Source organism: Dromiciops gliroides, chromosome 2, assembly GCF_019393635.1.
Source record: "Dromiciops gliroides isolate mDroGli1 chromosome 2, mDroGli1.pri, whole genome shotgun sequence".
NCBI lineage: Eukaryota > Metazoa > Chordata > Mammalia > Microbiotheria > Microbiotheriidae > Dromiciops > Dromiciops gliroides.
In genome coordinates, this window is record NC_057862.1 from 16430008 (window position 1) to 16455355 (window position 25348).

At 36.1% G+C, this 25348-nt stretch overlaps 1 protein-coding gene across 1 annotated transcript in view; it reads right to left on the reverse strand.

The window, feature by feature from the left end:
- The window catches only part of PCDH15 (protocadherin related 15), a 2141593-nt gene that overhangs the window by 604323 nt on the left and 1511922 nt on the right, over positions 1-25348 (reverse strand). The window contains exons 8-9 of the mRNA XM_043982395.1: positions 15433-15593; positions 6238-6393 (exon numbers count right to left, since the gene is read on the reverse strand). Of these exons, the coding sequence (XP_043838330.1) occupies positions 6238-6393; positions 15433-15593 (317 nt within the window). The remainder of the gene's footprint in view (positions 1-6237; positions 6394-15432; positions 15594-25348) is intronic.

Genomic DNA, 25348 nt, shown 5'->3' on the forward strand with positions numbered 1-25348 from the left:
TTAGCCTTATTCTGCTTGGCCACAGAGAGAGGATGCAAACAAAATGGAAGGAAGTAGCAAACAGGCAAACTGAAGCTTTACGATGGCTGGTGGTAGAGGTGGATGGGAAGTTCGAACAATGAGGTGCCCCAAAGATGAACGGGCTTCCTTGGGTAGCATTTTCAAATGCACTGGAGTCTGTCAACTAACATCTAGCTCATTATTTTTTTCTGATAGCAAGTTTTCTAGGGATTAATTGGGAATGAATTGTGTCTGTGGTTCCTTTCAACTCAGAAATACTTTGATTGTATAGCTCTATACACACATATATACATACTCTCCCTTTAATATATGTACATATGTATGTATTATACATATTAATGCACATATACATACACATGTGTGGAGATCTTTCTATATCTGCACATACACATACTTATCCAGCTATGGTCCAGAAAGTCATTTGGAACAAATCTATCATGAAAATGTAAAGTTTGGGGTAACTTGGATTGCCTTATCTAGAATATACTACATGGATTCTGAAATCAGAGTGATAAATGACTCAGCAATCTTTTTCATTGGAGAATAAATTGCATTATCAAGATACTGGATAAGAACACTCAAAGAACTGATAAATGTACCCATGGCAATCTATTAGAGTGGCAAATTGTGTCAAAGGTCACATGAGGGAACAGAGAAAGCACCTCTCTTCTTGATTAGCTACATCTCAGACCTGCTCTGATAATTGAAAAGGTTAAGATAGCTAACGTGCAACAATTGAAAAGAAAGGATGAAAAATCTTTCATTTACTAAGAGAAAAGCAAGTGAAAGCATCATATAAATCATGATATTATATAGATGATTTTTATAAGGCCATAGGTAAGGTGACCAAGAAAACTGAATTTATATCGACATTGAAACAAAAGGACCCACTGACAAGAGATTATTGATAGCTGTGACCATGGGGTCATCTGTTTGGAACGTAGATAAACATATACATATTCACATGCATACATACATACATACATGTGTATCATGTACACATAAACCTTTATGTATATGTTCATGTGTGTATATGTATTGCAGATACATGTACATAGATAGGGGAGAGAGAGAGAGAGATTGATTAGAAAAAGTCAATGAAAAGTATAAAGTATATTTTTCCACCTTTTTTCAGCATTCTCCTGAAGGCTTCACTATCCTTCTGGTGACTGAGGTTCAAAACTTCAATGTTCTCGCCAACTCTTCATTCTCACTTGCTCTTCATATACAAGCAGGTACTGAATCTTGTCCTTTCTCACGTAATTTCTCCCAGCCTTTCTCACATAATTCCCATCTCTCCACTTAGACATCTGCCACCCTCACACAGGCCCTTATCATCTCTTCACTAAGTTGTTGCAATAGCCTCTAATTGCTCTTCCTGCTTTAAATCTCAGCGCACTTGAAACCTCCACACAGCTACCACAGTAATTTTCTAAAAGAATAGGTATTACCATGTAACCCTTTCCCCCTTCACTCAATAAACACTAGTTATTCCCTATTGAGGATGAATGGCATTGAATATAGATCATCTCTTTTGGCATTTAAAGTTCTTTATATCCCATGGCCTTCCCATATTATCCAGATATATTATAAATAATGATCTTTGTTGCACCCTTCTCTATGTCTTTGTACTGACTCTCTCAATGCCTAGGGTGGCCTTCTTCTTTACCTAAACTTCTCAGAATCCCAGGTTTCCTTTAAGATTCAGCTAAATTGCCACCATTTTTATGAGGCCATTACTGATTCCCTCTTCCCATAACTCCCTAACCACTACTGTTTTTCCCTGAAAGGTTATGGTCTATAAACTTTACATGCTTTGTTCATATGCATATATGTCTAGGATTACGTAGATAAAATATTATATGTGTGTATAGGACATATTTAAGGTTTCCTATCCACTGTGTAGAGGTGAAAGTATATAGTGGGCAGAAGGGGGTGGAAATCTATGTTTTAGAAACCAATTATGGGTAAATAAAAAGGTGAAATTCACCCTTTGGAGTAGTAGATTTCTGCTAATAAAGGAAGAAAACCAGGCTATCATTTGGACTAATTCTCACTCTACTTATTGAGCCCTGTGCCAAGTAAGAAGCATCACTTGCTGAGATGAATCCGTAATTATACCCAAAGCACTCTTTATCTGAATGTCAATTTGTGCTCACAACAATTACAGAAATCTATACCACAATGTCTTTTAAAAAAGATGGATAGGGACGTATGTAAGACCGGGAAAATAAAATTAATGTCATCTTCTAAAAATACACGGAATATAATATGCATTTAAATTATCAGTGGGTTCCTTAATATTTGAGATTCAGTTTAACACAAAAACCTCTTATTCAGAGTTCCATCTCTTCAATTTAAGTTATTACTTTTTTCCCAGTTTCAAATTACTTTGCATTTGTGTGTATGAAGACATACTCATACATGCACACATGATTGACTTTTTCTTGTACATTGACGTTTTCTTAATCTAGATGCCATCTCTAAGCCATCTCTATAGCCAATAGGGAACAAAGCCCAGTCCTTTTCCTCTTTACTATGGATACAGTGGTCTATGACAACTTCTCCATCAGATTCCCTAGTTGGGTGCCCGGGAACATGTTGGGAAAGAAACATTCCCACTTGATGTTCCCATGACTCTGGGATTTCCAGGTGGCCTGGGGGATGGACTTTCGCACTGAGAAAGCTAAGGCAGGTGGGTAGAACCAGTAGTCTGGGACGTCTTGGCTACTCATATTTCACAGATGTACTTCAGAGACCAAAGGCCCTCCTCTTTATAAGTGATTACAGAGTAGAAAAGGAAGAGAAACCTGATTGTCACAGGGAGAGAAAGATGCAGAATCATGCTCAAGGTAATGTGGAGTTTAGATGGAAATAGACCTTTTGCTGAGGGTGCAGGGCAAATCAAGAGGAATCAGAAGGGGTGAGAAGAGATCATGGATATTTGAGACTCTTGAAGAGCAGCAAATGGGGCGATGGAGGCATGTTTGGCTTCTGTTGGCAAAGTGCTTGTGCTAGTCAAAACTAGTTTTGTGGGAAATGTGTGTTTGATCTAAATTGTACAATTCTCTTTTCATAAAACAGTTATTTGAAAAGTGGAAAATAATTATATATGATGATAATGGTGTTTAAAATAAACACCAACATAAATAGTTTATTTTTCAGACTGGCTAATGAGAGTCTTATGTATCAACTTATTTATTCATTCACCATTTATTATATCCCAGAAACTAATATTGTATGGTATACAAAGACAAAAAAGTCATACAGTTACCCAGGATAAGCATATATTCTAATGTGGGACAACAAAATTTTAAAGTATGAAAATCAGAATACCTTTTGAACATTTACATTTTCTTCATCCACTCCATGAGAGCAGAACACATGATCAAGTATATTAATGATTGTAAAATTTTAGCGGTCACAAAATGATATATAAACAATAGCTAGTATTAGCTATTACTGTGATATGAAGAATAGAGACCCACCCTCAGAGCCAGAAATAATATTGTTTATTTCAACCAAACCTCATAGGGCATGATTTCAAAGTCAAAATTCATCATCCTCTAGATACACCCTCCTCATGGCTTATCATGGTGCTTCTGATAAATGTGGCTTCTAGAACTGGGCTAAATACAGTATTCCCAACATGGGCTGATCAGAGAAGAATACTGGCTGAATCTCAGCAAGGACCTGAAACTGTTAGAAAGGAATTTATTTGTCCATACCATTTTGTGAAAGTTGAGATATATAGCAAGGAATTTGGACAATATGAATGGCACAAATTTAGGAGGAAGAGATCACCCATTTGATTATAGACTCGGGACTTTGGTGGTATAGAAAATAGGGTTAAACCTAATAAATTCCAATACTAGAATAAAAAAACAATAGAAATTTAGTTAGATAGCATTTGGAGTAAAAAATAAATTATAGCTAATAATAGCCAGCATTCATATAGTACCTAGTATGTGCTAGGCACTGTGCTAAATATTATCTCATTTGATCCTCACAACAACCCTGAGAAATAATAGTTATTATTATATCCATTTTATATATGAGGAAATTGAGGCAAAACAAGGTTAAATAACTTGCCTTGCATTAGTGAGTGTGTGAGGCTAGATATGAACTCAGGTCTTACTGACTCCAGGCTCAGCATTCTATGCACTCTGCCACCTAGCTGGCTTTTGGGAGGACTTAAAATTCAATATGAGCAAACACAATGTCCTTGCCACCCCCAAAATAAATTATCAGATGAATAAGTAAAGAAACAAACGAATGAATGAATGAATGAATAATCAAGCAAGTAAATAAATGAGCATTTTTTAAATTTCCTTAAGAGAATCAGAACATTAAGAAAGAGATGATCATTTTGATGTATTCCATACTATAGATTCACCCTTTCCATCTCCTATTTGAAGCTTTGTCTTCAGTTCTGGCTACTCCATTTTAAGGAGAATATTGACCATTGAATTCATCTAGAGAACGGGGCAGCTAGGTGGCACAGTGGATAGAGCACCGGCCCTGGAGTCAGGAGGACCTGAGTTCAAATCTGGCCTCAGAAACTTAACACTTAACTAGCTGTGTGACCCTAGGCAAGTCACTTAACCCCAATTGCCTCACCAAAAAAAAAAAAAAAAAAAAAAAAGAATTCATCTAGAGAAGCACAGCTAGATGAAGGAGCCGGAAAGCAATGTTATATCAGAATTAGTTAGAAGACTTGGAATCTTTAGTCTGGAACAGTTAAGCTTTAAGGGAGATTAAGGATGGTTTTCATATACTGGAAAGGGTGTCAGAAAGAGAATGACTTCTTCTTGGACCAAAGGATACAACTAAGAATGAGCTTTGGGAGCTTGGACACAGCACATTTTGGCTTGAAACTATATAATCAGAGCTCAAGGCTTCTAGTATTTTATGCTTGCAGAGCATTTGACATTGCTGAAAAGGGATAGTTGGCTCTGGGATAATTGGGTTCTCCTAAGCTAAAGAACCATGGGAAAGTATATTACCATGGAGAACTTCATTTGGACTAGCTTACTTAAATAAATTTCCTGAAATTTGAAATCAATAGTTCCTTTTTTTACCTATTTTGAAATAAATATTCCAAATCACTGTGGAACTGTTGAGTATGTCACCATTCTCTGCTTTGCAGGCCTCTTTTAAGCTCCCAACTATGTACCTTAACTTATCATGTCTACCTTGTCCTCCTCTTGTTTTGTTTCTGTTTCTCCCATGAGCATAAAATCCCTTTGCCTTGTACAGCTTGGTAGAGAAGTTCTCTCTTCGAATGTCTCTTCTCTCATACCCACCAGTAACTGTAGTGGTTTAACCAAGCCAGAATATGCAGAGAACTGAGTCAATTCTTTAACTATAAGGAGAACATTTCCTAGCTACTAGTTACCAAAAATAGAATGAGTTCCTTTTGGAAGCACTGAACTCCTTCCCAAAACAGAGCCATTTAAAAAAGAAACTGGATGATCATGTGGGTTACTGTGGAGGGGATTCTTGGAGCGTTCTAGATTGTATTAGAACCTCACAGCTCTGTGAATCTGTTGTGACAATTATATATAGACAGGCTTGTAGGCAGATTGAGGTTCTAACTCTTCTCTTTTTCTGTGCCTATGAGTTAATCATGATATCAATTAGTACCTTAGTATCTTAACTTGTAAAAAAAAAAAGGATAATATTATATGCTATTTTCCTCACATGGTTGCTTTGAGAACAATGCTTTGGAGAATGGAAAGAATTTTAAAACTGGAAGCCATTATCATTCTATTGTCTTAGAAGAAAAACAGTATTCACAGTGTCTTTGTAATTCCTGTTTGTTAATACATCAAAGTTCCTGGAGGTTCATAAAGAACAGGGGCCAAACACTGCCCCCTAACTGGCTTGAATAAAGTATGCCTACATCAATGAAAATGGATTTCTTACAGGATTTATCTCCTCCAGTAGCATATTCAATCTTTAGCACTCTCCTACAAAAACTTTCTGAAAACACTGGAAAATATTACCCATTTTCTGAACTTTTTAAAAAACATTTTATATATTGCTTCCTTAATTTTCTTTTTAAATCAAATGGCAAGGAATATTTAGTATTCTTAAATATAACAGCTAATGGTAAGCTGTTGATAGCACTAGAAACACTCCCAGCAAGTATCTGGATTTGTCTCTATACAGATCTAAGAAAGCAATAGGAAGAAAGAGAAGAGCACAGCTGACCTCGTTCACGGTGGCATAGTAGCTCTCATGCTTGAAAGTAGGAGAGTTGTCATTTCTGTCTCTCACCACAATTCGAACCTCATGGTAAATAACGGTACCCACTTTTTTGTTAATGCACTGGACTTTCACCACAATGGAATGGATGTTCATTGGTGGCTGCAAGGAAGAAAGGACATGCAAAAAAAGGATAAATGAAACTGCACGTAGACCAAATTACAGGGTGAATACTATTTCCAAATTCTTTTCTATGTTAGAAAGTGGTATACCCTTTTTCTATATTCTTTTCTATATTAGAAAGTGATATGGCCCCTTAGCAACTGACAGTTTCCAGATTACCTGGAGTAAAATGGGGGAAAATCATAATGTATTTCTTTAATAGATTAAATCTGGAATACAATAAGATATCTTTTATATGCACACTATATCTATGTATAAATACACACATATATATAACGTATTATCGATAAGCAAAGCAAACATTGTTATTGCAAGGGGAAATCCTTTCTTATGGATACCTTAATAATAATACAACATGTTTTAATATGTTATATTACATGATGTTATGTCATGACATATATTCTTTATATAGCATGCTATATATCACATAATAATATACTTTATTATATCACAATATATCATCCTTTTCCCATTATATTTTATTAAATAGAATAAGATAATATTTGTAAAGCGCTAAGCACAGTATCTAGAAGATGGAAGGTAAGATATCCATGCTAATGATGTGCTAATGATGAAGATATATTATATTTTTGTACATATATGCACATATACACAGCAAGTATATTTGTATACACAGAGACATGTGTGTTTATATATCCTTAACACAAATACATATGTCTGTGTATACATATACATACCTTCACTAATGCATATATATACTGTTCTCTCTATATACACAGACACACACACGCATACGGCTATGTGGCTCAGTGGACCTGGAATCAGGAGTCAGGAAGACCTGAGTTCAAATTAGGCTTCAGATACTCACTAGCTATGTGTCCGTAGACAAGTCAGTTAATTTCTCATTACCTTAATCCACTGGAGAAGGAAAAGGCAAAGTACTCCAGTTTCTATACCATTAAGACCCAATATTGTTGGGATGTGTTCCTGAGGGTCTCAAAGAGTTGGATACAACTGAATGACTGAACAAGAAAGCGGTAGATATAACTTACAAGTGACTTGGCATCAGGAAGACCTGAGTTTAGATCCTGCCTCAATTAGGAGCTGTGTGTTCCTGGACAAGTAATTTTGCTTCTCAGCCTCAATTTTTTATGTATAAAGTGGGGATAATAATAGCATATACTTCTCAGGGTTGTTTTGAGGACCAAATAAGTTAACAAGTATAAAGCAATGTGCAAATCTTAAACTGCTATATAAATGCTAGTTGTTATAGAACAATAAAAATAGAGCAATGCCATGGCATAATAGAAGAAATAGTGTATGTAGAATCAGAGGACCTGAGTTCAAATCTCAGTTCTATTCCTACCTGTAAGACCTTGTTCATTTTTTCAATGCTTCTGTTTCCTCAACTATAAAATGGAGTTCAGACTGAGTGATGTCTAAAATGACTTCCAACTTTAAATCTTACCTTGTTCAAAAGAAATAAATCCAATAGGAAGAAGGAGCAGAAATTTGCAACATAAGTATATAGAGATGTATAAAAATATACTATGTATGGGTCCAGGGAAGCAGAGACTTGGACAGAAGGAGAAAATCCAAAACATAAGGTCAGTCATATCCCAGTACGGGCATATTCTCAACATTTTAGTCAGAAAGCGACTATGGATGAAGCTTTTTTAATACAAAATATAAAAGTGAAATTAAAGTAGGAATGAACAGCATTGGGAAAGATAATTTGATCATAGATTTGCATACTTTGATCTGGAAGAAACCTTACAATCATTGACCTCATTTTATAGATAAGGAAACTGAGGCCCAAAGAGATTAAGTGTTTTTCCCAGAATTGCAGTTAATAAGCTTCTGAGGTAGGATTCAAACCCCAAACATACTAGCTACAAGTTCAGAAGTCCATGTGATGCCTTTGACATCCACCCATCTGATGAAAATTTCATTCTACACCAAGATGGAAAATCTGAAATTTTTTTAAAAATTACATGTTCAGAAAATCAACTTTCACCAAGCAAAAGAAGCAAGAATGTGAACTATTACTTTAGATTTTATTTTTACCAACAAAGACAAACTGGTTTAGGATCTGGAAAGGGAAGGAATCTTAGGAAAGAGTCATCATTTTATCTGGGGCATTGATAAACTCAAATATTTCTAGAGGAGAGCAACCAAGATGATGGATAGGAAAATCTTGTTATAGAATATACAACTGAAGATATGAGGAATGTGTAATCTATAGAAGAGCATTTAGAGTTTATTTTTGCATTTGTATAGTGTTCCATGTTTTGTAAAGGAGATAAACATATACATATACATATATGCACACACATGTACATGCATACATCTAATAACATACACATGTTAATACATGTTCACACATGGATATGTGTGCAAACACACATGTGTATACATGCATACATACAAACATGCACATTTATATGCATGTATAGAAAATTTCATTTGATCCATACATCAACCCTGTGAAGCAGGTGAGATTATTATACCCATTTCACAGATGAGAAAATTGAGGCAGACAGAAGTGAAATGATCAGCTCAGAGTCACACAGCTAGTAAATATCTGTTCTTTTTTATTCTAAGTAAAATGATCCATTTACTATTCCACCTCACTAACTACAAAGATGTAAATTGGACTTTTTTGGGAATATTATTATAAATGATTCAGATCCACGATTCCATTGATATAAGGAAGTCCTTCAAAGGACCCTCTCTCTAATGACAAAGATTAGCACCTTGTCAGAGCCTTAGAATTTGAGAGATTTGCCTCTGGCTCTGGGTATTTTTTGTTTGTTTGTTTTGCTACATGCACTGCTACTCAGCTAGTACATATCAGGGACTGGTCTTATTAAGCTGTTTGCCATACACGTTATTATGCTTCCTTTTAGAGTCATACTGGAATTTTTTAATCATTTGAAATACTTTTATATGTGGAAGAGAGACTTAAGATGTGTGGTATCACACGCAGTGTGTGGCAAAGAGGGAAGCAGACATTGGCTCAATATGGAAAGCAGGAGGAAGATTGCATTAAATAGAACTGTTTGGAAATTGAACATACAGCTTTTAAGGCAGTCTTTGGTATAATGTGGAGTGCTGGACTTAGAGGTAGGAAAACATCTGTAGAAACCCTCTTCTGAAACTAAATAATTCTATGACTCTGGACAAATCACTTAACCTCTGAGATTGTTTCCTTACTTTAAGCAGCTTGATAATGCAACTGGATAGAACACTGCCTGAATTAGGAAAAGTTGGATTCAAATCCAGCTTCAGACTCTTGCTAACTGTGTGATCCTAGGTAATTCTCCTAACCTCCCTTTGCCTCAGTTTCCTGATCTGTAAAATAAGGATATTAATAGTACCTATCTTCAATGTTTCTTAGGAGAAGGAAATGGCATAATATGTGTACAGCACTTTGCAAACTTTAGAATAACATTCAAATACAACCTATTATTATTATTATCTCTAAAATGGGGATAATAAAACCTCACAAATGTATTTTTAGGTTCATTGGAATTATCATGCAATGTGCTTTTTAAATTTTAATATTAATATTTAATATTAGTTATCATCATAATTATGAAAGTGCTGACATCTCTGTCCTTGGAGGTATTCAAGCAGAGACTGGAGGCCATAGTTTTCTACTGAGGATTCCAGTTTTAAATAGGACATTGGGTTTTGTGATTCCTTCGGTCCCTTCTAACTCAATGAGCGTATGTATTTCAAAGGTTTCATGGAGAGATGATGAAAATTTCAACATAAATTTAAGACAAGATACATATGCTGAGGTCACCCTTGGCACATGATCTTCAAGGACAACCACATGAATGATGTCAGTCTTTGAGCCTTAGTTTCCATAATTATAAAATGAGCAAGTTAGACTTGATGCTGGTAGAAGTCGTTTTAAATTCTATGTCTGTGATCCTAATATGTGGCCTAAATTCTTGCTCTGTAATTCAGGAGGATTTTGCATGAGATGGCTTCTGAGGACCTTTTGGGCTCTATTCTTGTGCTCCTATCCTATTTAGCTTATAAATATTTCAGGAGAAATATATAAAAATCTTTTCATTAAGATCCTTATTCCACTTCCATTGATATTATTGGGACAGAAATGTCATAGCCTTTGCAAATAGATCAACCATTCTGGTATACCAAGTCACCAAATGGGCAATCTAAATACCTATACATTAGGAATATTCAGGACCCTAGCAAAGCTTTTCACTCCATAGTCCTGTTCCCTTCCTCTCTCCTTTCCTGCTAGCCTAGATCGAATACAGAAGGCAATAAATTTTCACCCTAATGGTTTAGAGCTGAAGGCAAGAATTCCCCATGGCTAATATATAACAGACACATTGTAATCTGATGTTAGAATAGATTCCTTTCTGCTGTATGGGATGGCTGTAAATATGTCAATTGTAGTTCTACTAAGTAGATTAGTGAGAGGTTAGGGACACCAAAATGCTTAGGAATGAGCTGAAGAAACTCTGCTTTGCCTGTCAGAGCTAAAGGAAAAATAAATTACTGTAATTTAATTTTCACTAATTCTTTTTAATTGTTTTATTCAACAAACAAAGAAAATATTCATATTTTTGGAGTAACTAATTGCAACAACTATCTGTTGTAGATATCCAGGGAGAAAAGCTGTTTTGCATATTTCATATGAATAATGTTTAGCAATGTAAGGGGAATGGCCATTTTTTTGAATTTTTATCTTTTAAAAATAAAAATATTTTAAAGGATTATCACATTGGGAATTTATTGAGGTGATAAATGTAGAGCTTAGTAACTCTCTCCAAAATATTAGAACAAAAATAAAGAAATTTCTAATGATCTACGGAGGATATTGATTCTCTGTACTTTTTAAACACAGTTCTTTGCAAGTGAAGATAAAAAATGTATTCTTGTCATCAATTTTAGTCCAAGTATATCCAGTCTCCACAGGTAGGGATATTCATTGAAATGTTTTTCCTCTTTTCTGTTTTCAAGGATATTTTTTCTTTCCTAATATCTATAGCAAATGAATAAAAATGATTTTTCAGTAAAAGAAAGCAGTGGAGAAAGGGGGGAAGCCACCAAGAAAGGAGAAGAGAGGAAGGAATAGAAGTGGGGTAGGAAAATGGAGATGAGACAATTGACAAGTTGAGAAGTGAAGAAAGGAATGTATCTCTGAAATTCTAAAAAGAAGACTTATTTTACCTACTGGGTAAATTTTGGTGTGTGTTTCCTAAAGAGATGATAAAGATTGAAGTTATAAATAGGTTTTTAGAAGGATCATAGAAATGGACAGATGTTCACTCTATAAGGGATGATTAAGGAAACATGAGAATGTTTAAAGTTGTCATGAAAGCATCTGAAACTTATTCAGGAAACTTCCTCCAAATGCTTTATTTGGGACACACGCACACACACACACACACACACACACACACACACACACATTTATTTAGTTTTAAGGGGAAAAAAAGAACTGTTCTTACTGATACAGTTGTAAAAGTCAAATATTGCTTAAAATCCATGAGGAAATTTGTGAAAATAAAACAGAAATGATTGAAAAGATATTCAATGTCAAACTTAGAATTTAGAATAGAAAAAAGATTCAAGAACTGATAGCAATGGTGTTGAATTGGGTACAAAACAACGATTCCCTGAACAGTTATTCACATATCATCAAACTCAGTGTAATGAAGTAGAAATAATCCTGGCTTTGGAGATAAAGCATCTAGGTTCAAATCCCAGCTCTGACACTTACTACCTATATGACCATAAACAAATTATTTCTCTATTCTGTCCTCAGTTTCCTTATATGTAAATTGAGATAGACTCAAATATCTTTTCCAAATCTATGTCTATGACTTTAAAATCATTGAGTATTTTGATTTTGGCCGCAATAATGAGTCAAATGCATGTTTTTGGATACTTGGGGACTTTAACAGGCAGCCCAATGCAAAACTGATGGCAATTTATACTTTATAGTTAGGGCCCACAACCAACAGTTTTGAGAGATGTATAAATTCCTTTAAAGGCTAAATGTCTGAAATTAAGAATACAAAGCAATGGTGATGTTAAAAAAAGTAGGATTTGGTTAAGTTTTCAAGCTTGAAGTCATGGAAAATAACTGATGTTTATTCTCAGTTTAGGATGTAAATTTGCAAGATAATTCCCACAAAGACTTATCAAAATAAGGGGGACAGGAAGAGATGGCCTTAAGGTTTCGTCCCCTGTTAAATTGATGACCCAGTGAGTTATTTATTTAGGTTACATGACAAAAAAAAACAAAAACAAAACAAATAAAAAAACCTTTCACCTGGAGGCATTCACTAGCTATCCTAATAGAATGAATCTCCTTGATCAAAGGCCATGGTTTTCTAGGGGGAAAAAAAGTATTTTCAGTATCTTGATGTCTTTTCTCTGCTTACTCCATTCCAGGAGGCAGGCTGACCAAACTCTACACTACTCTACAATTGTCTACAACTCACAGAAAGTAGACAGGCCCTAAATAGGGTTTACAAAATACAGACTTTGCAATGTAATAAACACTGCTCAAAGAACATTACTGTTTCCTGAAAGGTTTTTAAGTAAGCTAGGAAGTCTGACTGAACCTAGGAACCAAAATGAAATGCTAAGTGCCAAAACTGAGATATCACTGTCTCATCTGTTTTTCCATTCACAATCCCAGGATGATCACTTGCACAAAGGTCATGTATGAATACTCAAAAATACTGAGAGAATAAGCAACTTTCTAGGGTCACAAAAGGAGGAGAGATAAAGCATTCTTTCTACACCCATCACCTGAATTATGTTGAATGAAGCTCAAAAGGTAGTGTCCAAATTTATCCCCATGTCACACTGATTTATTTTTCTCTTATATTAACATTTCCAAAGTTGATCCCTTTCCCACCCCGACCCCAGACCATGGTTTCTACATTTGAGGCATGTGGCCACCTGGTTGTTAAAATGGTGGGAACTCACTGTGGTCAGGCAATTTGTATTCTCTAAGATTTGAAATGGTGAGCTTCTGCTCAACATCTCTACTTCCAAGGCAACAGGTGCTCATCAACTCAAAACAAGGTTTTAGTATCTAGTTCCGCTTTGTAAATATTCCCAACACATTGATCTAGATAATTCTAATCTCTTTTCACTAGGAAATTTCAAATGTTAAGTGAAGAGAGAAGAAAATTACAGGATAAGCAGGGTCACATAGGTTCTGTGGGAGGAAAGATTTCTTCTACTTGATTTTATATAATTAGCCTTATTCTGCCTTCCCCTTTTCAGGGGGTTATCCTTTCGATTATTTTTCCCCTCTTTTTTCACACCTCTGATCTATACTGGCTGTATGATGTTGGGACAAGCCATTTCATCTCTCTATATAACTTCATATATGTGAATATACATGTGTATTCACACAATATGCATTTGCACAAGACTTTAAATACAAATGTGTGTATAAATCTATGTGTATATGTTTATGTATGTAAATCTATATATATATTTCTGCTCAACAGTATGCATTCTTATCAAAGAAAGGGATTATTTCATTCAGTGTATTTGTACCCCCAGTGCCTAGCACAGTGCCTGACTATCATTTTCTTCATTATAGAAATTACTTCATTGTGTTGTGATGTTAGATGGGAATGATAAAAATGTTATGTCAATATCAGCTGTCATTCAATTCATCATTGATATCATCTTGTTCCAACCACTGCCAGCATCCCCCTCATCATTGTCATCGTCATCATTATGTTCATTTTCACTGTTATCAAATTGGGAATTTCATGGGCTTGGGAAGTTTCTGAAACTGAAGGTGTCCTATCTATTCACTATTCCATGCTATGCCCCTTGTCTCATCGGGGTATATACAAATATGTTGTCTTTATCATCACCCCTTCAGAGGAATTGTGCTCTTCCAAATATTCTTTTTCCATTTAGTTTTTGCTGGCTGGGGTTGTTGATGTTGTTTACATTACTATTCGAAGTAGCCTGAGTTAGGGGTCGGAGAATTTGTGTTCATAACTCAGCTCCCCTACTTACTGTATTCTGACCTTGAGTAAGTAATTCCCTTACATTCTCTGAGTCTCTATTGCCTTATTTGTGAAGTGAGGGCATTAGAATGGATTAAGTTGAAGATCTCTTACAGCATTAAATCTCTCATCCTAACATTTTGTTAGAGAATTCATTAGCTAATTGACATTTTATCATGCAGAGAAAGATTTATTTAAATTGACAGAGCTAGAAGGAAACTTTAAACAATTAAAGAAATTACATGGAATATAAACTCTCTTCATTTTTAAACAGACGAGGAAACTTATGGCATTTGGGAGTTTATTTGATGACTTACAAAACTAGTAGCAATTATTTTTAGACCTTAGATTATAAATCTGGGGTTACTGATTTTGAGTCCATGGATTTTTCTATTATATCACAGTACTTCCGCCACCTATCTTTTTGTTGTTATCCTACTTTCACCAATTCAGGTTCAGCAACCTGTATGAATAAGAGAGACCTGGGTAGCTGTTGTAGAAATATCTATCACTCAATCAATGTTCTTCTTATGCTCAATCTGTATTGGACCACTCTGAATTTATCCAGGCTGGTGCTTAGAGGATGGACACATATCTGTCCTTAGGACTAAGCTTAAAGTCTTACTAAATTAGTAGGTTCTTCCTAAGATTTAACCCTTTGGATATAATTTTAAAAAATCCAGGATCCCCTGAACATCATGATTAAGATACCATAAAGTGACATAATATCATTCTAAAATGTGTACGTTTTAACTTGTTTCCAAAAAGAATGACAGATTTTGCAGCTAGTCAAAGAAGTTCAAGCTCTCCTATCCATTTCCATGAATGTCATTAGTTTAATTTGCACAGATCAAAACAAAGCACCATTATACCTCTGGTTTCTCATTCATTATTTACACATTATCTATGTTAAGGCATTTGAAATGAGTTTCCTGTATTCATGGTGGTCTCTTCACAAACTTCTGTGTCCCTATGGAAAGTGAGATTAAAAGAAAAGAGAATATAAAAGAAGCTAACTAACATCTCTGTCCAGGACTCTGCCAGTGCTATTTAGGAAGAGCATCTGTTTGACTGGATCCAACATCACCCAGTAATCCGTGTTGTCCTTTAGTGAGAGCTCAATGGTTGGATTCGGGCCCCCAGCTGTCCCTTTGATAAGCATGTTGTCCACGATGATTGTACCTGCAAGTAAAAAAAAAAAAAAGAATCTTCTTTAAACCAACCTATACTGCCTGTACCTTTAGCAAACTTGAAATCATTTCACCAAGTGATGAGAAGCTGATCTACCTTTTTTGTTGTTGTTGTTGAGGAAATTTGGGTTAAGTGACTTACCCAGGGTCACACAGCTAGTAAGTGTAAAGTGTCTGAGGCTGTATTTGAACTCAGGTCCTCCTGACTCCAGGGCTAGTGCTCTATCCACTGTGCCACCTAGCTGCCCCGGCTCATATACTTTTTAATTAGAATATTCTGAACATTTACTTCAAGCATTAGCTTTGAAAGTTTTCAGCATGGGAAAGCAGACATGATCACAAGAAAATACACAGAAGAGTTTATTTGAGGGGGAAGACGTGGGCATGTGAGAAAATATGGGAGTAGGCATTAACCAGAGAATTAGATCCACTAAAGGCTGGCCTTCTCTCTTGTTCATGTTATGAGTTTATCCCTCCTTACTTCCCATTCCCAATCTCCCAACTCCACAGGAGTTATCTTATCATGAACAAAAGTAACACCAGTAATAACAAAGGCTGATATTTCAGTTCACTCAGGAAAGCTTTTGATATAGAGATTCAGAGGAGAAAAGAAGATAAGAGATAAAAATAGTAGTCTTCTCACAGTGAGAGTTTCTGTGGTTTATTTTTTCCCCTTTCCCTGAAGCAAATCCTTAAAAGAAAAATCTGAATGTTCTTTATGTCCACCTGCTGGATTGTGGCTCCTCAAAGTTAATCAATGCATATGATGCTCTTTCAAAATGCTGTGGCAAACACTTAGGCAAAAACTGGGCCAAAGTCAGATGGCATTGAGAAAAATGTTAATCCTCCTTTTGTCCAAACATCACACTGATGCTGCCTTAAGTTCATTTTACATGGAGATCACTTTAGTAGACTGGAGTTCAGCCAAAAGTAGAGCAGGCTGAGGAGGGAGATGCTAAACATTGGTCTCATGTATTTTTATGATTTTCATATGGAAGGGAGATTAGACCCACTCTTCTTGACCCCAGAGTGCAGAAAAAGGAGTAATATGTGGATGTTACAGAGAGAAAAATTAAATTGCTTCATGCAAAAGATTTAGCCTTATACCTTCCTGCACTCCAATGTTTTTGACTACCTGGAAAATTAGTTTATGTTAATTTTGAAACCATTTTTCATTGACTTATGTGTACATGCTATTTTCCTGCCAAATGAATGTAAGCTTCATGAAATCAGAAGTTGGTTGTGTGTGTGTGTGTGTGTGTGTGTGTGTGTGCGCGTGTGTGATATTTTATCAATCAATTGGGAAGCATTCATAGGCCAGCCATGAGGTTAAGCACTGGAGACAGAGAGATAAAAGTAAAATGGAATCTGACCTAGAGAAACTTACTTTCTAATGGGGGAGAGAACATGTGCATATATATGTTTGTATAAGACACATAGAAAAAAGACACAGGATAATTTTACGGGGGCACTAGCAATTGGAGTTTGGGGCATATCAGTTCAAAACTAATATAGAAGGCATTGGCAGTTGTAGATGCTGGTGTGGAAAAAGCCTTCTGTTGATAGTGGCATTGAACTGAGTTTTGAATTGAAATTCAAATCCACAGTTTCTAGAACTGTAACTGGAACATAGTGGGTATTTAATGAATTCTATTTAAGTTTGAATGAATTAATGAGAAAAAAACGAACAATTGTTGATGGACTACCTCAAGAGGCAGAGGGCTTTTCCTCACAGTCTTTCTTTAGGCAAAGGCTAGAATGCCTGACACACAGTATATGCCTAGACAATGTTTGTTGACTTGAAAGGACTAGAAGGAATTATATAAAGGTATGGTTTAGAGTAGATGCCCATTTACGTCCTTTCTGTCTCTCAGATGTTAGAATGTTTGTTGTCGAAAGACAAAACTAACCTAGAGCAAGTGTTCTCCATCGGGTCTTTTTATTACTCAAATTCCATATAAAAGGGATATGGCACTAAAAATGAAAATATAACCTCTTCAAGATACTAAAGTAAATCGCCAACATCCTGGGAATTCACTGCCAGAGGATATCAGGCAAGAATATATTTACAGTATATAAATAAGAATTTGCTCTTGAAAAAATGCCTGAGTTAAAAATCTATCTTAAAGCCCAAACGAAATCTGGATCTGGGGACAAAAGTCCCTCTGAACCCTGAGCTAGCTTAGGTAGGTGTTTGTATCTCATCCATTTGAATCATGAATTGGCTATTTCAGTTTTTGGTGGATCAAAAAGTTTCTGACTCTTTAAAAGGAAGCTATCATATAGCTTGATCTATAAGGTCCTTCCACACAAAACCCTATTATCAGGAAGTGTGCTAATTTTAACATTTACCACAACTTAAGCTAGGACTTGTTTCCATAGGGACTCTTTTTTTTTTTTTTTTTTGGCAGGGCAATGAGGGTTAAGTGACTTGCCCAGGGTCACACAGCTAGTAAGTGTCAAGTGTCTGAGGCCGGATTTGAACTCAGGTCCTCCTGAATCCAAGGCCGGTGCTTTATCCACTGTGCCACCTAGCTGCCCCGCATAGGGACACTCTTAATACATTTTAATACCTCAATGGATATATGGTCACATCAATGCAAGTATTCCCAACAAGGATGTAGCTAATAAACCTCTTTGTCTGCCTATCATATGTGGAACTCATTCATGGTCCTTCCATAGGTTCTCAACAGTATATTTATCTGATGTGCTGGTAGTCCACCTTTCTCATTTTTTCTTCTTTATTTCCCTAACAAAAGAGTACATGGATTGTCTAGTCATTATCCCATACCTTCACAATGGAGTGAACTGGGTTTTTTTTGAAATGTGTATTATTGATACTATTTAAATTTACATAAGGTGTCTTCTTTTAAAAGAAATCTTGGGGGCAGCTAGGTGACCCAGTGGATAAAGCACCAGCCGTGGAGTCAGGAAGGCTTGAGTTCAAATCCGGCCTCAGACACTTGACACTTACTAGCTGCATGACCCTGGGCAAGTCACTTAACCCTCATTGCCCCACAAAAAAAGAAAAGAAATCTCTATTGTTTAAAGTCAATGCACTATAAGCTATAAGCAACCTTTTTATTATATCCTTCCTAAATAAGATTTTCTCTTAAGTCATATATGCTAAACAATCATATCACTTCCCCTTCCCCCTTGCAAACATCATATGAAGCATGTGGTCAGAGAGGAGAGAACAGTTGCCCATAGTTGGCTTTGTCCATCCTCTGAAACGGCAAGTCCACAACCTTCTGACAAAACACTTGAAAGTGTAGATAAGGGGGCAGCTAGGTGGTGCAGTGGATAAAGTACTAGCCCTGGATTCAGGAGTATCTGAGTTCAAATCTGGCTTCAGACACTTGACACTTACTAGCTGTGTAACCCTGGGCAAGTCACTTAAGCCTCATTGCCCCTCAAAAAAAAAAAAAAGAAAAGAAAGTGTAGATAAGAGACTGGTGACATTTTCACTTCCATTTCCAGGAATATTTTCAAGGACCCAGTATACACCTGTCACTGAATTGTGCATGTACACATCCTTGGTCATGTTGTGTTGTCTGTCTTTCAGGAAGTGGGTAATTAGGGAATTACATAGAACTCTGTTCCAGGAAAAGAAAAGAAAACCAGTATTGGGGACACAAGACTGCTGGCTGTGAAAATTTATATCTGTGGAACCATTGTGCACAAAAGCTTGTGGTTGAGGGTTCCTTTCTCCATCCTTAGCTCCATGTTTTACCTAACACACAAAATATGATAAAATATATATGTATACAAATTAATTATGTATGTATATGTATATACATATACACATACCTATATATACATATGTGTATATATGTGTATAGAGAGAGTCTTATGTGAAATAAAAGTAAAGATATTATAACAATTATTTTAAATACTAAAAAAAAAAAATACTTTGTAAATACTCAGGCTGAGTGAACTGATCCAACCATTCTGGAGAGCAATTTGGAACTATTCCCAAAGGACTATGGGATTGTTCATACCCTTTGACCCAGTGGTACCACTGCTAGGTCTGTATCCCAAAGAGATTATAGAAGAGGGAAAGGGACCCACATGTTCAAAAATATTTATAGCAGCTCTCTTTGTGGTGCAAAGATTGGAAATCAAGGGAATACCCATCAATTCGGGAATGGCTCAACAAGTTGTGGTATATGAATGTAATGGAATACTATTGTGCTGTAAGAAACAATGAGCAGGAGGAGTTCAGAGAAACCTGGAAGGACTTACATGAGCTGATGCTGACTGAGAGGAGCAGAACCAGGAGAATATTGTACACAGTAACAGCAACATTGTGTGATGAACAATGGTGATAGATTTGGCTCTTATCAGCAGTACAATGATCCCAGACAATTTCAAAGAAATCATGATAGAAAATATTCTCAACATTCAGAAAAAAGAACTGTGGATTATGAATGCAGATTGAACCATACTGTTTCTCCTATTTGGTCATTTTGTTCTCCTTCTCTTTTGAAGTTTTTCCCTTATGTTCTGATTCTTCTTTCCCAATATGACTAATCCAGGAATATGTTTAATGTGATTGCACAAATTTGACCTATATCAGATTGCTTTCTGTCTTGGGGAGGAGGGAGGGAAGGGAGAGTGGGAGAAAAATTTGGAACTAAAAATCCTATGAAAACAAATGTTGAAAACTATCCTTATATGTAACTGGAAAATAATAAAATACTTTTATTTATTTATTTATTTTAATTTTGGGTTTCTTTTTTGGTGGGGCAATGAGGGTTAAGTGACTTGCCAATGGTCACACAGCTAGTATATTTTATTTATTAAAAAAAGAAAATACTCAAGCTGAAATTATATTTCTCTACATGGTGATACATAGTTACTAATCATCCATTCATCCATCCATGCATCCATCCATCCATCCATCCATCTAGCTAGCTATATAGCTATCATTTTGATCATCAGTAGATTATCTAACAAACATACTTTACTCTTGGTTTATCTGACAGCTCTTTGATTACTTTGAAATGAATGATCTGATATTTTATGCCATATTCAAGTTAGCTACTGGAGGTGGAGAAGAAAAGTCTCCAGTGGGTCATGCAAATTGTTTTCAAGTATGTGAAGGGCTGGCAGACAAAATAGGGATTTTTTTTTTCTGATTGGCTGCACATGGCAGAACCAGTTGGGACAAGTGTGGCAATTTCCCAAAATCAAATTCTGCTTTGAGCTAAGTATAGGGATGGGGACTGACTCAGTGGTTTCATTGATTATAGGGAGCATCCATTCCAAGAAATTCCTCCTACCAAATCAGATGGCAATTGAACTGAAATGGGCACTCTAAGAGATTTTCTTGTTGGAAATGATATTTGAAGAATTGCATAAGAAGACAATAGTTTGTTCGTGGTCATGTAGTAAACATTTCTGATAAAGAGATTGGAGCCAAATCTTCCTGGCTCCAAGCTTCTCTGTAACTAGAAGGCCATAATCCTACTCTTATTATAATAAGATACCAATACCATAACTTCTTAATAATTTAAACTCTCACAAAGTGGACTAGGATATCTTTAGACACACTAAATATTGTTTTGACATCTCTTGGGAATGTTTTAGAGAAGACACTAGGTATAAATTTGCTGGAGCCAGCTCTAACTTGCTTTGAGGAACTAATTATCAAATTTACAGTGTTAGCATTTATACTTCAAAATCAGTAATCCATACAATAGGGCTAGCTTTATTGTTTTGTCAATTATTTAGACCCAATAAAGTATTAATAATACAGATTAAATTAAAAAAATGTTTGTGTACACCTCTTACCCCACTCCAGCCTTGTTTTTGAACATTTGCCAGCATTATTGCTCTATAAATATTGCTTGAGATCATCAGGAGTGCAGGAGAAGAAGTTATTAAGAAACAGAGGGCCTTATGACAATAATTCAATAATGATGAGGATGACGATGAAGATGATGAAGAAGAAGAAGAAGAAGAAGAAGAGAAAAAAGGATTTATATTGTGATTAAAATTTACAGAGTACTTTGTATTCATTATCTCATTTAAGCTTTACCAAAGCACCTGATTTTAGGTTATATTGGGATTGGAGTAGATTGTCCTTGAGTTCCTTGATGGCCCGATGCTAAGGTTATCTGATGTTATGATAAGGGTCAAGCTAGGCATAATATTAGAGATGTATCAGATTAGTCCATTTGCGTGTTATCTGGTTATATAAGTAAAAAGAGAGTTAACACCAGAAAGTGACAATTAGATAATAAAATCTTTGGTAATCCAATTACCAGAAAAAAATTTAAAAGCAAAAGTATTTCCTCAGACCCATTTTGCTTCTATAGTGGTAGAAAAGAGAGACCAAGAGTGCTAAAAATAACTGAGTTTGGGAATATGCTGAAAATGTGAAATTAAACATTGCTAACCTAGAAAGGGGAATTTTTATAATCAGTAATTTCATAACTGAGGAAATAATACCCTTCTGGAGGTACAAATACATTCTTATGAAAATTGCCATTAATATTATAATTGAAACTAGAAGATAAGTTGCAATGAATTGGAGAAAGGAATCACATTTTCTTCTTGAAGAAGCAAAGGCTGGAACTGTCTAAGGTGCATGTGTTTATAAACATGTTAAAAAATTGCCAGTTAATACTAGACATCTTTTGTTGTTGTTGCTGTTGTTTTTGTTTTTTTTTTCCACTTAAAGAAATTATTTTTCCCAAATTACATGCAAAAACAAATTTTAACTTTGATTTTTAAAACTTTGTGTTCCAAATTCTATTCCTTCCTCCCCCACCCCACCCCAAGAACTCAAGCAATTCAATATAAGTTATACATAGGTAGTCATGCAAGACATTTCCACATTAGTCAGGTTGTTGAAGAAAACAAATAATTTTTTTTTGGAAAAAAGAATTAAAATTATGCTTCAATTTTTTTTGTGTGAGGTAATTGGGGTTAAGTGACTTGCCCAGGATCACACAGCTAGTAACTGTTAAGTGTATGAGGCTGGATTTGAACTCAGGTACTCCTGACTCCAGGGCCAGTGCTCTATCCACTGTGCCATCTAGCTGCCCCTTCAATTTGTATTCAGAAACCATCAGTTCTTTTTCTTGAGATGGATTGTATTTTTCATAAGTCCTTCAGAGGTGTCTTGGATCATTGTATTAATGAAAATAACAGTCATTCACAGAAGATCATCTTACAATATTAATGGGGGTTTTTGGTATACAGTATATTTCACTTTTCATCAGCTTTTGTAAGTCTTTAAAGGTTTTTCTGATAGCATTGTGCTCATCATTTCTTATAGCACAATACTGTTACATCATAATCTCATCACACAAATTGTTCAGTCATTCTCCAATTGATGGGCATATTCCCAATTTTGAATTCAACTTTTTGCTTTTGCTTTTTATTTCATTAAACCTCTCCCTTTCCCTTTCTCCAAGAGCATTCATTTCACCCCTTAATTATATTTTTTAAAGATATCATCCCCTCATATTCAACTCACACCTCTGCCCTCTGTCTAAATATACTCCACCCAGCTGCTTAATAATGAGAAAGTTCTTATAAGTTAGAAGTATCATCTTCCCATGTAGGAATGTAAACATTTTAACATTTTAACATCCCTTATGATTTATTTTTCCTGTTTCATTTTTATTCTTCTCTAGGGTTTTGTATTTGAAAGTCAAATTTTTTATCTTGTGTTATCCTGACTGTGGCTATACAATACTTGAATTATTTCTTTCTGTCTGCCTGCAATATTTTCTCCTTGACCTGGGAACTCTGGAATTTGGCTATAATATTCCTGGAAGTTTTCATTTTGGGATCTTTTTGAGGAAATGATTGGTAGATTTTTTTCAATTTCTATTTTATCTTCTCGTTCTAGAATATCAGGGAAATTTCCCTGACAATTTCTTGGAAGATGATGTCTAGTCTCTTTTGTTGACCATGATTTTCAGGTAGTCCAATAAGCTTCAAATATCTCACCTGGATCTATTTTCCAGGTAATTTCTTTTTCCAAGGAGATATTTCACATTGCCTTCTATTTTTCTCATTCTTTTGGTTTTGCTTTATTATTTCTTGATTTCTCATAAAGTCATTAGCTTCCATTTACTCAATCCAAATTTTTAAGAAATTATTATTTTTTTTTTCAGAGACCTTTCTCTACTTCCTTTTCCATTTGGCCAATTTGGCTTTTCAAGTTGTTGAATTTTTTAATGATTTTCTTGCATCACTCTCATTTCTCTTTCCAATTTATCCTCCACATCTCTTACTTTTGTGTGTGTGTGTGTGTGGGGGGGGAATCGGGTTAAGTGACTTAAGTGACTTGCCCAGGGTCACACAGCTAGTAAGTGTCAAGTGTCTGAGGCCAGATTTGAACTTGGGTACTTCTGAATCCAGGGCCAGTGCTTTATCTACTGTGCCACCTAACCGTCCCCCTCTCTTACTTTATTTTCAAAGTTCTTTTTGAGCTTTTCTACGACCTGGGAACAATTCATATTTTTTGGAAGTTTTGGATGTAGGAGATTCGACTTTGTTATCTTCTTCTGAGGGTGTATTTTTATTTTCCTTGTCATCATAGAAACTTTCCAAGGTCATCATTTTTTCTGTTTGCTCATTTTTCCAGCTTATTTCTTGACTTTTAACTCTTTTTTTTTTAAGTGGGGCACTGCCACCAGAGAGGAAGGCACTCTGACCAAGGTTCAAAGGATTTGAGCAGCTGTTTTCAGAAATACTTCTAGGAATTTGTAAGTCTCCAGTTCTTCCAAGGTAGTATGTGTGGAAATTTATTTTGATTTGGGGACCCTACCTTTGGGCTGAGATTAGAAAGCCTTAGGCCCTCAGGGACTGTTCTGTGTGGGAGGAGCTGGTGCCCCTCCCCCTCTGCTTCAGCTGATCCAAAAAGGCCCCATGGGCTGTACAAGATGCCAAGTCAGACAGCTGGGGAGAGGGATCCCAGGTTCCCTCCACCTTGAGTGGATCTATCTGAGAGATCCCAGGCTCATCCAGGCTGGGCTCTGGCATAGCCCGTGCTGAGGTCCCAGGTGCACAGATCTCTGGGTGTAGTATGCACAGGAGTCTCAAGCGCACCCCCCCAACCCCCCAGCAGCAGCCAGAGGGAGGCTGGAAGATTAACATGGTGTGCGGGGTGGCACAAAAAGCCCCAAGATTTGAGTGGAAAGAAGGAAGATATATATAGACCTGGGAGTTAGACAGCAAGAGGGGGCTGACAAGAGGACTGGAGGGCAGACAAGATTAAGGTGGGGGGGGGGAAAACTGACAAGATTAGAAGAACAGAGAGGGGGCTAACAAAATTAGAAGGGGTGGACAAGATTAAGGAGGACTCTGGAGACTAGAGACCCTGAGAGGAACTGACAGAGAGGGACACCAGAGGAGAACAGGGAGCAGAGAGCATAGAAGTGGTCAGCACAGGGTACAGGTTGGAGAAAGAGGAGATTAAAAGAACAAAAAGACACAGGAGCTGAGCAGTGAAAGTGGAGCATACCCTAAGGCAAGAGGGAGCAATGGCCCTTAATGTATTAAAAAAGTTCCAGGAGCAACAGGTGGAAAAAGACATGCCAGAACACAGTCAGGTTTTACATTTTATTTCCCTGTGTTCTTAATTTTAAATTGTATCTCATAAATAAACTCTGCTTTGATTATTTAGTTAAGAGGCTTCTTAATCTTTTGCTTATCAATTTGGAAGCAGTGTGGAGAAAGTTTTAAATGGCCCATATTAAGTTAATAGCAGTCAGATAGCCAGTG